Here is a 17,320-nt window from a genome sequence, read left to right as displayed (position 1 = left end):
TACATAGAAATAAATTACTGGTAAATAGCCTTGAGTCATTTTTCTTTATTATGGAGTGGCTCCAGGCCTCCAGCCTGTGCAATTTTTTTCTCTCCCTTTAATCGCCATACCAAAAGTAGAATTTCACAGCTGTTCAAATTATTAAAAAAAAAACATGACATGTCCTACAAACCCCACTTCACAAATGGTTATCTAGTAAAAACAATTGGGTGAACAAAATACAACACATATCAAAATACTAGTACTAATCACATTAAAAATGCTAAAATTCAACTTTTTTAACAACAAAATAAGAAACCCAAACAAGCTTCGGAGCCCCAAGTTTAACCCAAAATTTTCATTTTCATTTCCAATTCTCTTCTCCGTTCTTATTTACACTTTACCATCCCATTTCCTGTTGGTGGCGAATGAAGGAACAGCCAAAGGTGGACTAGGATTCTCCTCACAAGATGGAACAATCATTAGGATTCTCATCATTAAACATCTGGTGAGGTGGTTGAACAAAAACTGGATAGTTGGGCACGTAGCCCGGGTAATGATGCCCATATCCATGCGGGTGTGGGTGCCCGTAACAGTACCCATAACCCGGTTGCCCATATCCAGGATAACTTGGCATGTATCCAGGGTAACCAGGCGTGTATCCATATCCATATTCAGGTTGGACCATAAACTCCGTCCTTTTGCCTTCCTTCTTATTCTTTCCACCACCACAATCAGCAGTACCAGCATTAGCATTAGCATTACCATTAGCATTATCATCATTTCCACCATCTACACTGGCATTGCCACCTTTGTTCTTCTTCTTCCCGCCGACACCGCTACCTCCACCGCCGCTGTTACCACCATCACTACCAGCACCAGTCTTTCCACCCTCCTTGTTGTTATCTTTCTCTTTCTTGGGTGGAACAATCTCCACGTTCTTCTTAAGTTTGTCTTTCAGAGCCTCAGCCAGGGCCTTAACATCCATAGTTCCCTTAACCGTGAGCATCTCCTTCTGCGTGTCTACTTTTAACTCATGCACACCTGTATCATCGTCGAAAATCACAAGTCAGAAACTAAAACAAGATTTAAACGACGTTACAGACTTACAGTAGCTGAACGGTAAAATTCTATGCTATCTAGTATCTACAACCCAAAACATTTGATAAGCCACCACCTTTGGTTTCGGAGACAATTTTGCGAATCTTTAGAATGCATCCCTGGCACTGGCATTTCAATTGCACCTTCAAATCCGCCGTCGTTAACGCGGCCTGAGCAAATATATATACATATAAAAAAGATTGCTAATTTATTTTACGTAAACAGCAAGAAAGTAATTAATTTTTGACAGAGATGTTGATTTGAAAGCACTTCAAAACCAACATGCAGATACAGTTTTTTGATTGTCGAAAATTAAATTAGAGAATTGAGAACGAGAAAAGAATTACCTCTTTGGGTTTTTTATCTTGTTTATTACCAGAGCCCTGGTTTTTGTCTTTGTCAGATTTTTTCTCCTTTTTCTCTTCTATGTTATCATCTTTCTTAGGTTGAGGAGCAACGAAATCAACCTTCTTCTTAGACTTCTTGGCAATGTTGTCTTTAATGGCTGTTGGATCCACAGCTCCTATCACTGTCACTTTGTTTGTGTTGCTCTCCGTTTTCACTGTCTCCACCCCTGCAAAAAAAAAAACAGAGGATGATGAAATAAATGTAAAAACCCATTAACAAAAAAACAGAGGATGAGAGAAATTTTTTTTTGAAACCATTAACAAAGTGTAAATATTCATAACATTAATATTATATATATATATATGTACCTTCTAATTCGCGAACACATTTAAGGATTTTGGAAGAACAACCTTCACAAAGACAATCAACTTTGAAAACAACGGTTAAGGGACCATTTTCCTTCTTTTCCTTATCTCCACTTTTCTTGTTTCCATTGTTTTTCTGCAACGTAGACAAAGAACAACCCATGTAGTATCATCAATCAAAAGAAGAAGAAATAAAAAAATGCAAAAATGAAAATAGAAAAAAGAGAGGAGAAATGTGGGAAACAGTATTTGGTAACAAACCTCTCCCATAGTGAGTAAAAAAACGGTTAAGTGGTTTTGTGATGAGTGGAAATAGGAGGAAACTAAGGAGTCAGAGAAGTTGGAGTATATATAGAGAGAGGAGATGACATAGTGGCGTGAAATGCTAATGATGTATGCATGCATGTTATGGTTGCATTGCATGGATGGGGTTTAAAATAAAAGCGTGAGGTGGGTGGCTTAGATAAGGTTACTAAAGTGGTGGGGGTGATTATATGAGTAATTTGAGGGAGGTGGGTTTGGAAGTTGCTGGCTTGGCTTAGTCTTGTCTGTTTCCTTCTATCTGTCCATTTATGCACCTCTTTGGTTCTTTATTTTACTCCACCACCTGCCCCAAAGTACCACCCTCTTTTGCCGCACCGTACCCTTTTCATTTAGCCATACAATCCATCACTTTAGTAGCAACTAACTTGAATCTCACCAAACTTTATACCTAGTGTGAACATTTAAAACTATTCAGAATTGAATTTGGATAAATGGAAACTATAAACTCAGCACTTTAATACTAAATCTTGCAATTGTCTATAATTAAAAAAAAGTGATCTGTAAACTTGAAAGCCCGTTATTTATTTGGAGACAAACCTACCACATGTGTTAGATGAGGTCTGGTATTGTTAGTGGATCGTCAAATACATCAAAGTCCAACTCCCAAGCTCTTAGTAATATCTGGAGCCATGCTAATGACTGATCCAATTAATTAAAAGCATTGACCCAACAGAAACCTGACGCGGAGCTGAAAAGTTAATTGAGACTGGGCTCCAGCTTTTAAAGGAGTTAAATTGTTGGCAAACGCAAAAATGCAATTCTTTTTATCAGACCCACCGAGAAAATACAACACAGCTTCCAGCCTGCCACTGGGGTAGTTCTGCGGTGCGGCGCCTAAAAAACGGCTAATATACGGTGTGACCGGTTAAACAAGTGACCGGTTAAAATTTAGACCGGTTATGTTATATTATTTAATCGGAAATATTATAAAGTACAATAACATACTAGGTAGCGCTTATATAATGTAATAGGTAGCGCTTATATTTACCTATTTTATAAGTAAACCGGTATATTTATACCGATAGCATTGCAAATTTACCTATTACATTATATTATATTGAAAGTGTCCATACTTTTTATAAAAAGGATCGATACTTTAACAGTGTTTCATGTTTTCCACCTACAATATTAATTTAATAATTTCATTTGCACAAAAAATTATTTGATTGTTTTGATATTTTATAAAATAATATTTAGAATTTTTAATTTAATAATATATATCGTAACGTAAAAAATAAATCATTAGACGCCTATAATTACTAAATTAATATCTTAAAACTCACTCAAAAGATAACCTTAAATTAATGTTTTCCACAGTGAAAAAGTATGGACACTTTTATAAAAAGGATAGACACTTTACAATATAACCACTACCTATTATATAAACGATACCTATTACATTATATAAGGGCTACCTATTACATCATATGTTTACCTATTATATTAAAAGTGTCCATACTTTTATAAAAAGGATCGATACTTTTTTTAAAAGTTATGTAATTTATGTTTCAATTTTTTTAACAGTGTTTCATGTTTTCCACCTACAATATTAATTTAATAATTTCATTTGCACAAAAAATTATTTGATTGTTTTTATATTTTATAAAATAATATTTAGAATTTTTAATTTAATAATAATATATATCGTAACGTAAGAAATAAATCATTAGACGCCTATAATTACTAAATTAATATCTTAAAACTCACTCAAAGGATAACCTTAAGAACACTTGAAGAAGCAAGAGAACAACTATCCAAGCAATCAAAAACGAGAAAATCCCAACATGATAACAACTGAACATATCATATCAATGTTCAAACTCAAGTTGTAGATTTTGATTTCCTTTTGCTTGGCATCATATGAGATTTGGATTTTGATTTCCTTTTGCTTGGCACCATATGAGCTTTGGATTTTGATGAGCATCGGAAGTATTTCAGACTTATGATTTGGGTGGTACTCAACTTATGATTTTAGTTGCTATTTGTTACATTTCTTGTATACCACCCAGATCATACGCCCGAAACGTTTCTGACGCTTTAAAGTTGACCAAAAAATAAAATGGTCGGGATTTCCCTCGCGTTTATACGTTGGAAAAAAAACAATGGAAATTAGGAATAATCAATGATAACATGCATATTGGCTTGGGCTAATATTTATAGTGGAGCCGAAATATATATTGAAATTCAAACTCAAATTGAAATTTAAATTCAAACTCCAATTACATATGAAATGAATTTGAAATGCAGTGTTAAATTGAACATGAAAATTGCATAATTGATTCATACTGTTCAAGTAACATGCTTTATGAACCATCAAGCTAAAAGACAATATTGATTGAGTTCAAAGCTGAGTTGTGAGTTGATGGAGTTGTCACACTTGTCACATGGTTGGAATAAAGTACTCACATGCGAGATAGATTGTTTTGTTATACATAACCCATCTCAACGAAATTAATCCAATGAAAAAGTGTTATTTCTAACAAAGTCCGGAACATTATTTTTCCAAATAATGTACCCATAACAATGTTCAATTAATGTACCCACAACAATGTTTAATTGATTTGTTGTTTAATTTTCAATTTGAATTATTTGATTTAATAATTTCATTTGCACAAAAATTATTTGATTGTTTTGATATTTTATAAAATAATATTTAGAATTTTTAATTTAATAATAAATATATCGTAACGTAAAAAATAAATCATTATACGCCTATAATTACTAAATTAATATCTTAAAACTCACTCAAAAGATAACCTTAAATTAATGTTTTCCACAGTGAAAAAAGTATGGACACTTTTATAAAAAGGATAGACACTTTACAATATAACCACTACCTATTACATTATATAAACGATACCTATTACATTATATAAGGGCTACCTATTACATCATATGTTTACCTATTATATTGAAAGTGTCCATACTTTTTATAAGAAGGATCGATACTTTTTTTAAAAGTTATGTAATTTATGTTTCAATTTTTTTAACAGTGTTTCATGTTTTCCACCTACAATATTGATTTAATAATTTCATTTGCACAAAAAATTAGTTGATTGTTTTGATATTTTATAAAATATTATTTAGAATTTTTAATTTAATAATAATATATACCGTAACGTAAAAAATAAATCATTAGACGCCTATAATTACTAAATTAATATCTTAAAACTCACTCAAAAGATGTATATACCTAAATATGTAGTTAACAAACATACCTAAATATGTAGTTATTGTACATACCTAAATTTAATGATAATATACTTGTAGTTATTGTACATACCTAAATATGTACTGCGAATTTAATGTTGTACCCACCCTTTAACTACCACTACAAATGACACATCCTATTGAAAGCAGCACGACAGAAACATGTTCAAAATGAACCTTTGTTTACATATCCATCAACTCCTGGAGCACTGAACTTGCACAACAAAATTTTTGCCATGGATAATACTGATGTAGACAATGTTAAGCCAACCGAGGAATGCCATGAAGTACATAATGTTGATGAATCTGACAGATTGGTTGGTCAGCTCTTCTGTTCACGTGATCAAGCTTGGCACTTTTACAAGGGATTCGCACGGGAACATGGGTTTAGTGCACGTAAGGGAACAACACGGCTTGACGTGGAAGGGAATGTGAAGACACAAGAATTTTGTTGTTCCAAAGAAGGGTTTCGAGTATCAAAAGTCAATACTGTTGATCGTCAACGTGCTCATACGCCAGTCACAAGAACAGGATGTAAGGCTAGAGTCGTAGTTACAGCAACAAATACAAACGATCAGTGGGTTATAAGTAAGTCTGATCAGAAACATAATCATGCATTGTGCACATCTGCTATGACACCATTTATGCGTTCTAATAGAGCTGTAAGTAAGGCTGATATCGATGAGGCAACAACATTGAAAGAGGTCGGTGTTGGCACGTCACAAGTAATGAACTATTTAACGCAGCAGGCAGGGGGCTATCATAATGTTGGATTTACACATAAAGACCTCTACAATGCACTTCAAAGAGGTAAAGCAAAGGAAATCGTCGATGGGGATGTGAATGCGCTTATTGCCTACTTTGATTATAAGAAACATGATGATCCCGGGTTTTTTATGACATACTCGGTAGACGAATCGGGGGCATTGTATAATCTTATTTGGTCGGATTCTACATCGAGATCGGATTACACATGCTTCGGTGAAGTAATTGCGTTCGACACAACGTACAAAGATAATTTGTATGGTCGACCAATTATGCCTATTGTTGGTGTCAATCATCACCATAACACAATTGTGTTTGCCACTGCCATAATCGCTGACGAAACGTCTCAATCTTTCGAGTGGGTGCTACAGAATTTTTTAGAAGCCATGATGAATAAATCACCTATTTCTGTTGTAACCGATGGGGATAGGGCAATGCAGAGGGCTATCAAATCTGTTATCCCTTATGCTAAGCACAGATTATGTTCTTGGCATCTTTCTCGCAATGCACAAGCTAACATTGGTGACCCAAAGTTTACAGCAGCATTCTCAAAATGCATGGCTTCCTGGTGGACAACCAAGGAATTTGATATTCAATGGCGTTCGATTGTTTCAGAATTCAACGTCCAAAAGCATCCATGGGTGATTGAGAAGGGAAATACACGACACTTATGGGCACAAGCATATCTAACCGGTCATTTCTTTGCCAATATTCGCTCAACACAAAGGTGCGAGTCTATGAATGCTTCACTAGCTATTGCACTGAAACACAAGAAGACATATTTAGATGTTGTTCGTGCAATTGAAGATGGAATTAGTAGAATGCGTATGAACTAGTTGAAAGCGGATTACTTAAGTTCCCATACGAAGCCCTTCCAGATCACAAAACTGGTCGACCTTGAAAGCCATGCCGCTGCGATTTTTACCCGTGAATCTTTTCGTGTGTTCCAAGATGAACTTATACGGGAGACATTGTACCGGATTGAGGCAGAGATTAAGTCCTTATCAGATGAATGTCAACATTATATTTTGTCAAAGTACGCAGAAAAAAATAGGAAATTTGAAATTAGTTTTGATTCTCGTACGAAAACTCTAATTTGCTCCTGCAAAAATTCGAGACCGTTGGACTTCCGTGTCGCCATCAACTTCACATTTTGAAGCAATTGGACTACACATATTTGCCCGGGACTTTGATTCAAAGTAGGTGGACTAATGATGCGAAGGCTTCTGCACCCAGCTATGTTGATTTGAATGTGTCTCCAGAAGTGATGCAAATGGCAAGGTTCGCTGCTCTACGTTCAACGTCAAGTAGGTTATGCTACATTGCATCAAAGACAGACGAGTCTTTCAAAACCGCAAGAGATGAGATGAAAAAACTAATAGAAGAATTAGAAAACTCGTTTGGTTTGAATCATTCAGTCAACCAGAGCATTGTAGTAAACAATGTTCGTGACCCTCAACGAAAACAACGCAAGCGAAAAGAAGTGCCGAAGAACAAGGTCGAGAAGAAAATTAGGCGATGTGGGTACTGCAACGGTGAGGGGCATAACAAACTAACATGTCCTCAAGTCAAGCTTAGTTTGAGTACAAGCACACAGCCTACATCAACTGATTTTTTCGAAGACGGAATGGAATGACAACGATCTCCATATAATATATCGTAAGTATCAACATGACTCCTATTGTATGTACATATAAATATTTTGAATGAAGGAAGAAAAACCGCGTTACTTCAAATTACCGACACTTTTTTAAATGGTATCGACACATTTTTATTCCAATCTGGACATAAAGTACCGACACAATATTATAAAGTGTCGATATAGGTTGTAGACCTATTCGCTCATAAAACCGGTATATTTATACCGGTTATATTACAAAATTATCTATTACATTATAATTATGGGTTCCGATGTGTAAAATGTCGACACTTTTTTAAATCGTATCGACACATTTTTATTCCAATCTGGACATAAAGTACCGACACAATATTATAAAGTGTCGATATAGGTTGTAGACCTATTCGCTCATAAAACCGGTATATTTATACCGGTTATATTACAAATTATCTATTACATTATAATTATGGGTTCCGATGTGTAAAATGTCGACACTTTTTTAAATCGTATCGACACATTTTTATTCCAATCTGGACATAAAGTACCGACACAATATTATAAAGTGTCGATATAGGTTGTAGACCTATTCGCTCATAAAACCGGTATATTTATACCGTTATATTACAAATTATCTATTACATTATAATTATGGGTTCCGATGTGTAAAATGTCGACACTTTTTTAAATCGTATCGACACATTTTTCTTCCAATATGGACATAAAGTACCGATACAATATTAAAAAGTGTCGATATAGGTTGTAGACCTATTCGCGCATAAGACCGGTATATTTATACCGGTTATATTGCAAATTTACCTATTTTATTATAATATGTTGAAAGTGCCCATACTTTTTATAAAAAGGATCGATACTTTTTTTAAAGATATGTAATTTATGTTTCAATATTTTTTAAGTATGTTTCATGTTTTCCACCTACAATATTAATTTAATAATTTCATTTGCACAAAAAATTAGTTGATTGTTTTGATATTTTATAAAATAATATTAAGAATTTTTAATTTAATAATAATATATACCGTAACGTAAAAAATTAATCATTAGACGCCTATAATTACTAAATTAATATCTTAAAACTCACTCAAAAGATAACCTTAAATTAATTTTTTCCACAGTGAAAAAAGTATAGACACTTTTATAAAAAGGATAGATACTTTACAATATATTAAAAAAGTATAGACACTCAAATGTATATGTACACATAGAAGCAAATATGGAATAATTAATGAAAATATACACACAATATAATCACACCAAAATATAAATACACAAGAATGTTCAAATAATGTACCGACAAACAAAATTAATCCGATGAAAAAGGGTTGTTTCTAACGAAGTCCGGAACATTAGAGGCCTTCAACAAATTTTCCAAATACTCTCGTATGTTTCCGCCTTTTTCTGAGGACATACATAAATAATTTCAATTATCAAACTAATGAGGTGCAATTTTACTAACAATAAATTAAATTCGCATAAGCATGAATAAATTTGTGTCATACCTAGAGCTTTGTCGTTCGAATGGGAAGCAGCGTCAAAGGTATGTGGACATATGTAATTGTATTTCTATATAAACACATAAGTTGTTAAAATAATCAATGTCTGAACACCTGTTCAACTGGAAAAACATATTGCATAAATGCAACTTACCGGATTATAAATCATTTTTTCCGCTGAATCATCGACCAAAAGTGTATTTAGCTCGTTAAAATCTGGACACGCGTTCCAAACATCATTGAGATCTTTACAGTAGGTAACAGAATCGTATGTTTTGCATTTTTTTTGATCCTGTTCACAAACAGTCGAACATAAATATGTAGGAATCATAGACAACGAAAAGTCAGCAAACTGTAATGACATTCATCTTACCCACACGAATAGAAAATGCTCGGAAAATACAGGTAGTTTCTCAAGTACACGGTCGACGTTATGCCTGAGATTGTAATCAAGTTTGAATGTTAACATTCAAATGTATATTAACGATTTTGACTACAGTAATTCAATTGCCTCAAACATGTTCTAACCTCATATTTGAAGACCAAAGGGCAACAACAAAATTGTCGACACAAAATTGCATAAATTCAAATAATCCTCTTCTGAGGACAACATCTACAACATGAAGAAAATGAGATTAAAGTTCTACGCTTATATGTTAAAATAATGGATACAAAAGAATAGAATTAAAACCTGCCGACAGTCTTGGGATGTAGGCAAGGACACCATTGAGATCAAAAATTAAAAGTTTTCTTGAAGGCGGCGTTGCAGACACGATATACTTGTTTGGATCATCATCTTCATCATCATCATCATCATCGTCATCATCTTCATCGCCAGCTTCATCGTCATCATCATCGTCATCTTCATCGTCAGCTTCATCTTCTGCGACCGCTTGGTTGTCCACATCTGTTAAAAAAAAGAAAATAAAGTTCAGAACGTGTAAATGTTAAGAAACATAGATAATGAATTACCTAACTCGTTTGATGTCGTTGACTAAATTCGTTACGCAACATGGAGACTTCACGTTGCAATGATGAAATATCGGATCGCATTCCACTCACAAGGGAATCAATATGCTCCCGAAAATTGACCATGTATTCCATCACGGTCTTAATTGTGACATCCTCTGCAACTGGAGCTTCTTCCATCATTGCGTCTCCACTTGGTTGCTCTTCTTCATGGCCAATGGGGTCCATTTCCTCCCTCTCTTGATCTAATCCGACCTCCTTGACACGCTTCCAACCGAGTTTTTCAACAAAATCATATCCCGCTTTTTTAATAAATACCATGTCAATCTTGCGGGTTAATCAAACAGGGGCGTCATGCGAAAAATCAACTTCCTTCTTCTTCAACAGATGGGTGATGACACATCCATATGGTAGTGTAGTTAAAATTGTTGCTCCCTTTGTGACCATATATACAATTGTATTAAATATGAGTTTTGCAATGTTTGGAGCCGTTTTGGATTTATACTTTGCTATCCACCAATAATCGCTGTCTCGAAGCGTTGAATGTTTTCCCCCACTAGGCCGGATATACCATGTGAGCATTTTGTGAAACACTCTCGACTCTACATCGAGGTGAATTGGGCTATTTCTAGTAACCCGTTTAATTGTAGACCAATCTACACCATTTTCATCTGAATCCCCTGTATTCGCTACACCTAAACCCTCCTCAATAGTTTCAGGAGATATATATATATCCTTCCCCATGACATGTGTATTAATTCCTATTATATTAGTCTTATTAGGCTCGTGCTGTAAGGAAGCATTGTTGTAGAAGACTCTAACTAGGTTGGGATAATATCTTGGTTCTACACCAAGGAATTCAAGCCAACCCCAAGATGTAAATGTGGATTTAAAACTAAATGCATATTTATCATCAAACAAGAAACCCAGGTCAATGACACGTTCGGGACGAATCTTCCTTACTTTAAAACTCGTCTGCCATCTTTGTTTCTCCATGTCGGATCTAAAGTTCAGAGTTTCGAAGGACCTGATTTCCTCAGAAGAATCGTTTGTTACAGAAGGAGGTGGTTGAGAAGAACTGGGTTGAGAAGAGCTTTGAGAAAGACCTCGCTTCTGACGCTGACGTTTTGGAGCCATTTTGGTTGGATGCTACCCCTATTACAATGGAACACAAACACATTCAGGATAAAAACTCCAATATAGAAATCAATCAAACCCATAAAATATCGATAAATTTACCTGAATATCTGATCGTCACTTATGATAACGGTAGAAGAAAGAGGAAGATCTGCCTGCTTGCATTTATGTTTAGGGTTTCTCGATTAAGAGTACTATATATCGTAAACGGTGGAAAACACTTTATATTTAAATTAGTATCGACACAAACTATATTAGTGTCGACACATTATTTAGACATATTCTCTCATAAAACCGGTATAATTGTACCGGTTAGATTGAAAATTACATATTACATTATACTTTTGGGTTCGATGATTTTGGGATCGACACTTTTTATATATGGATCGACACTTTATGGGTGCACCTTGTTTTCCATTCATTCTGGGAAAAAAATATCGACACAAACTATATTAGTGTCGACACATTATTTAGACATATTCTCTCATAAAACCGGTATAATTGTACCGGTTAGATTGAAAAATTACATATTACATTATACTTTTGGGTTCGATGATTTTGGGATCGACACTTTTTATATATGGATCAATACTTTATGGGTGCACCTTGTTTTCCATTCATTCTGGGAAAAAATATCGACACAAACTATATTAGTGTCGACACATTATTTAGACATATTCTCTCATAAAACCGGTATAATTGTACCAGTTAGATTGAAAAATTACATATTACATTATACTTTTGGGTTCGATGATTTTGGGATCGACACTTTTTATATATGGATCGACACTTTATGGGTGCACCTTGTTTTTAATTCATTCTGGAAAAAAATATCGACACAAACTATATTAGTGTCGACACATTATTTAGACATATTCTCTCATAAAACCGGTATAATTGTACCGGTTAGATTGAAAAATTACATATTACATTATACTTTTGGGTTCGATGATTTTGGGATTGACACTTTTTATATATGGATCGACACTTTATGGGTGCACCCTGTTTTCCATTCATTCTGGAAAAAAAATATCGACACAAACTATATTAGTGTCGACACATTATTTAGACATATTCTCTCATAAAACCGGTATAATTGTACCGGTTAGATTGAAAAATTACATATTACATTATACTTTTGGGTTCGATGATTTTGGGATCGACACTTTTATATATGGATCGACACTTTATGGGTGCACCCTGTTTTCCATTCATTCTGGAAAAAAAATATCGACACAAACTATATTAGTGTCGACACATTATTTAGACATATTCTCTCATAAAACCGGTATAATTGTACCGGTTAGATTGAAAAATTACATATTACATTATACTTTTGGTTTTCGATGTTTTTGGGATTGACACTTTTTTATATATGGATCGACACTTTATGGGTGCACCCTGTTGGCCATATTGTAAATTTGCCTTTTACTTCCAAGTATCGACATGACCCTTAATGTGTATAAGAAACATGTACAACAACATACTGCTAACTTTTCTCATCTCATTCATAATTATATTCACATACAAAATATAAATCGTATACAAAATTATAAATCTTATACAAAATTAACTCGACATTTACATCATTGCATCCTTTTGTTATTCTTATGTAATATTGCAGCTTTTGTTATCTCATGTCTTCGTTCATTTTGATTGTGGCTTACGAGATCGTTTAATACTCGCGATCGATCCCAGTCTCCAACAACCTATATTCAAATTGTCAGAACGTTAAGTATTGTCAACTACAGCATTCAATCTACGACTTTTAACAATTTTACCACAAACAATTTTTTCTATCCACTTACAAAATCACCAGTTGCCCCTGTAGAACCGATCGATTCCATCCACATCATCACATACATGCCGCAATCATATCTGTTACAAAATTTGAAAACCACACATGTCAATTATGATGAATACTGCATAAATTAAGCTTTCTATTTGTGATAACATCTCATACCCATTCAATTGCTTATTCTTCTTATGCTCCACAAATTTGAAATTTTTCAAGGGATACTTTCCTAGAGATCCACATGACTCAACCCAAATGCGTTTCTTATTATAAGAATCTAATATTTTAATCTGCATTAAAATAGAAGAAGTTATGCACCAAAAAATTATGCATTATAATTTACATAATGTCCTTTCATACATACATACATACCAATCTCTTAGCATCCTTCACTCTCTGTTTAGCTGCTTCAGTTGTAAACATACTATCATATATTGTTACAACATGATCTACCATATCCAACACCAACAGATACCAATGTGAATTATGGTAGTTTATTGTGATCATTATCTGCAACAAATTTCACACCCAATTTGACAAAATTCAACATTCTATATCCGAAAACATCATTTGCAATTGGTATGGTGTCTTACCTTCTCACAGTCGGTGAATTTCACATAGTTATCCAATATGACACCCCAGAAGGTAGAAATATTCTCAACACTTTCTTTGTTGTTGGCTTCCAACGCCTGTTGCTGTAATTACGCAACAAACATTATTAATTTACCGTCTATAACACTACTTTTCAATATTTATTAATTTAACTCACCACTAAGAGGTATGGAAGGTAGCCAATCCTCCGGTGTGACTTTTGAGAATCGTAGCATATGGTCCAGGCGAGCAAATCGATAACCTAACAAAATTAATTACACAATCAGAACATATTCAATAAGTTTTATTTATTTTCTACTTTCTACTTACCACACCGCCAACCCATTCCGTAGGCTTCAACGTTGCAACGTCGTATACAGTAGCGAATTGATTTCCCATTGATATTACAGAATATCTGTATGAATCATTAGGATTAATATCTTGTCATGAAATATTTAAATATCACTCACAAAACAATATATTTCACTTACCCCGATTCTAACTCGCTATTCCATAAATAATCACAAATTGCAGCTTCGATGTCATCAATTCCGGTTGGAATATCCGCTTTTTCAACCTACAATTTTGCATACAAATTTTTGTCACAACAACATAATAAAAATCAAATTAAGTATTCTTTTATTAAACTTACCTTCTGCTTCTTCTTCTGGGGTGCAGGACATTCCGAATCCAAAACTGCTGCTATAACACTCTCCGGTGTATAAATGACATCGACTTCCTTCCTCCTCATTTCTTCCATCTCTTCTTCTTCCTCCTCCCTCTTTTCTTCTTCATATTTTTTCAGTTCATCGTACTTTTTTTCTACATAGCTCTTCATATCTTTTATTTCACCCTTCAATTGAGCTCCTTCATCCGAGTATTTATCAACCACCCCCTTCACCCCCGTAAGTTCACTCCTCAAATCAACAACCTCCTTCACCACTCCCTCAAATTTTTCTCCCGTCACCATCTTAATATCACCCCTTAACACCCCAACTTCTTTCACCACTTCACCCCTCAACACCTCTACTTCTTTCACCACTCCATCTATTTTTCCTTCCACTACCCCCTTATGCCTCTCGAGTGTATCTTCGACTCTCTCGAGTTTCTCTACGACTTGATCAAGTTTCTCTTCGACTCTTGATTGTCTTTGCATGATTTCAAATTGGATTTTTTTGATATCAGCCAATTCAGACATCAAAATGTCGAAGTTACTCTGTTTTGCTTCACCGTCGTCCCACTCACCTTCATCCCCCAATACAACCATCCCTCCTTTCTTCTCCTCTGCCTCCACTGCCTCCTCTACATCCTTGCCAATAACCTTCAAAAAATTAAATTACAATATTAAGACATTGATTATATTCTTAATATTATTTAATTACATTTATTACCATTTCTTGCTTCTTCCCTCTATCCAACTTCAACTTCACCATCACTCTAACCACCTCTTCCTTCCCCATGCACGGATGCGTGCCACTCCGGTTCTTTCATAAGCCGGCACTGCCTCACAGCCCGACCAAAAATCGAACAGTGCAACCTGCATTTATAATAAAATTTATATTTTATATAAAAACACAAAAAAGTGATTCAACTCATTTACCTCTAAGATTGCTATGCACCCTTTGAGGTATCTCTGGCTGCCCTTTTTAAAGGTGATTATTGATTCAATCAATCTCGAATGGATATATTCAGCCCAATTGAATTCACCCTTCAAGCCTTCATCGCAAATGAGCTTCATATATTCCTTGTTCGTTGACGTATCACCCGTTGGACAAAGAAATATCCCGACAAGGTACAATAGAACTCGGGCCTTCAGCTCATCCCCCAAGTAAGATCCACTTTTGATATCCTCAACTTCAGTATATGTCACCTTATGATTCAAACCATATTTGGAGGCAAGTGCTTTCCAGTTCTTACTCCTACAGACTTCTATAACACTTTTGCCTTTGTTTTGTACCCCCAATACAGCTGCAGCAGTCGATACCCCCAGAGGGAATGAATAATCACCATACTTAGCCATACATTGACTGACGTCAAATTGTGCCATCAAGGATCGACACAATTCCCTCCGAATAGGTCGATCCCTTACTCCGATCAACGATCCAAAACCTATTTCTCCCAGCACATTCAACTGACCCTTCTCCTTAAGGTGTTTAATTAATAAATTCACCCTTTTAATGCTGCATCTTGTCGACACTTCCTACATTTTTTAACAATATATAATGTTATAGTTCTTATATTTTGTATCAACGTATTTACAAGTTTAATGAATACCTTATTTTCATGTGCTTTCCTCCGTTCTTTGTATTCTTTACTATCATTCCTTGACTGTGTGATGTAAGGTTCCTTTTCAGCATCACTCATTGAATTCCATTTGGACCTCACATCTTTTTCACCTAATATTAAACATAAACGTTCTTAATCAATACATTAACACTAAATACTAATACTACTCAATGTCAATTTCATTTTACATACCGAACCGCTCTGTGTGCCATCTCCCTTCATCCTTTTGCATTCGGCCATACTGTTAACATTTAAAATTTGTAATCAATTTAAAGTTTATCGATACTTTAATCCAATTACCATTTCAACAATAATAACAAAAAGACATTGATACTTACTAGAATTACATATATCCACCCTTTGGTTGCTTTCGAGTCTCGGCCTCAATTTCAAAGTCATCTGCTCCACCAACAATTTTCCAACCCATTGACTCCATTTTTCCTTCATATATCAGTTTACGCAAATCAAATTATTTTGTTACATACACTTTTCAATATACAAATATAGATAACTACTCTTGTGGTAAAACGGTTTTCTTCAAAGAATTTGAATGGCCACACCAAAATGTGTCGGCACATTTATACAACCTATAATATCATTTTCTACCTATAATATTTAATAAAAGTATCGACATTTATATTTTTCCTTGAATATCTATTTCTACCTGCAATCGGTCCCAAATGCTTCCTTACTCCAAAACCCCAAACAACACATAAAAAACCCTATCGCGATTACTGTAATAATAAAAAATTAGGGTTTCGACAACATACTTTTCGATTCGACTGCAGCAACAAACAAACAAACTTCGCTTTAGAAACGCCTTCTGAAATGCAGCAACAATTACTCTTCGATTTCAAAAACTCGTCTGTTCTATCTTTTTTCAGAGGATATTAGCTATGGCCTTTATATTTTCATCGGATATGTTATTTATATTTAATCGATACAAATACAAAAGTGTCGATACTTTTATGTCAGGTGTCGATACTTTCGAAAGGATAATTACCTATTTCTTTGAAAGTGTCGATAATTTATTACACGTACTTACGAAAGTATCGACACTTTCAATATATCCGGTATCATTTTACCGGTTTTATCATATTTTTACCTGTTATATCGTTGTGGATCGATATATTTTTAAAGTATCGACACATTATAGGCGCTATAACTGCTTCTCTTTTAAATTCACAAAGTGTCGATCCTTATATAACGTATCGACACTTTTAAATTTACCGGTTTTATCATTTTGTTACCGGTTTTATCATATTTTACCTGGTATATCGTTTTGGATTGATATATTTTTTAAAAGTATCGACACTTTTAG

At 34.5% G+C, this 17,320-nt stretch overlaps 1 protein-coding gene across 2 annotated transcripts; it reads right to left on the bottom strand.

Annotated features, from left to right (window-relative positions):
• Nucleotides 1-291: 291 nt before the first annotated feature.
• Nucleotides 292-2,156, bottom strand: LOC120116703 (heavy metal-associated isoprenylated plant protein 3-like). Of its 2 annotated transcripts, XM_039137112.1 has the most exons (5): nt 2,055-2,156; nt 1,797-1,929; nt 1,428-1,654; nt 1,157-1,250; nt 292-1,023 (listed from the first exon to the last, which is right to left on the bottom strand). In XM_039137112.1, the coding sequence occupies exons 1-5, from the start codon at nt 2,061-2,063 to the stop codon at nt 443-445; spliced, it is 1,044 nt and encodes a 347-aa protein (XP_038993043.1). In that variant the 5' UTR covers nt 2,064-2,156; the 3' UTR covers nt 292-442. The 2 variants fall into 2 exon arrangements, with proteins under 2 accessions (XP_038993043.1, XP_038993042.1); XM_039137111.1 differs by lacking the exon at nt 2,055-2,156 and having other exon boundaries at nt 1,797-1,962.
• Nucleotides 2,157-17,320: the final 15,164 nt, after the last annotated feature.

Source organism: Hibiscus syriacus, unplaced genomic scaffold (assembly GCF_006381635.1).
Source record: "Hibiscus syriacus cultivar Baekdansim isolate YM2019G1 unplaced genomic scaffold, ASM638163v2 tig00110302_pilon, whole genome shotgun sequence".
Lineage (NCBI taxonomy): Eukaryota > Viridiplantae > Streptophyta > Magnoliopsida > Malvales > Malvaceae > Hibiscus > Hibiscus syriacus.
Note: the sequence above shows the minus strand (reverse complement) of the source record. Positions and strands in the feature narration are given on the sequence as shown.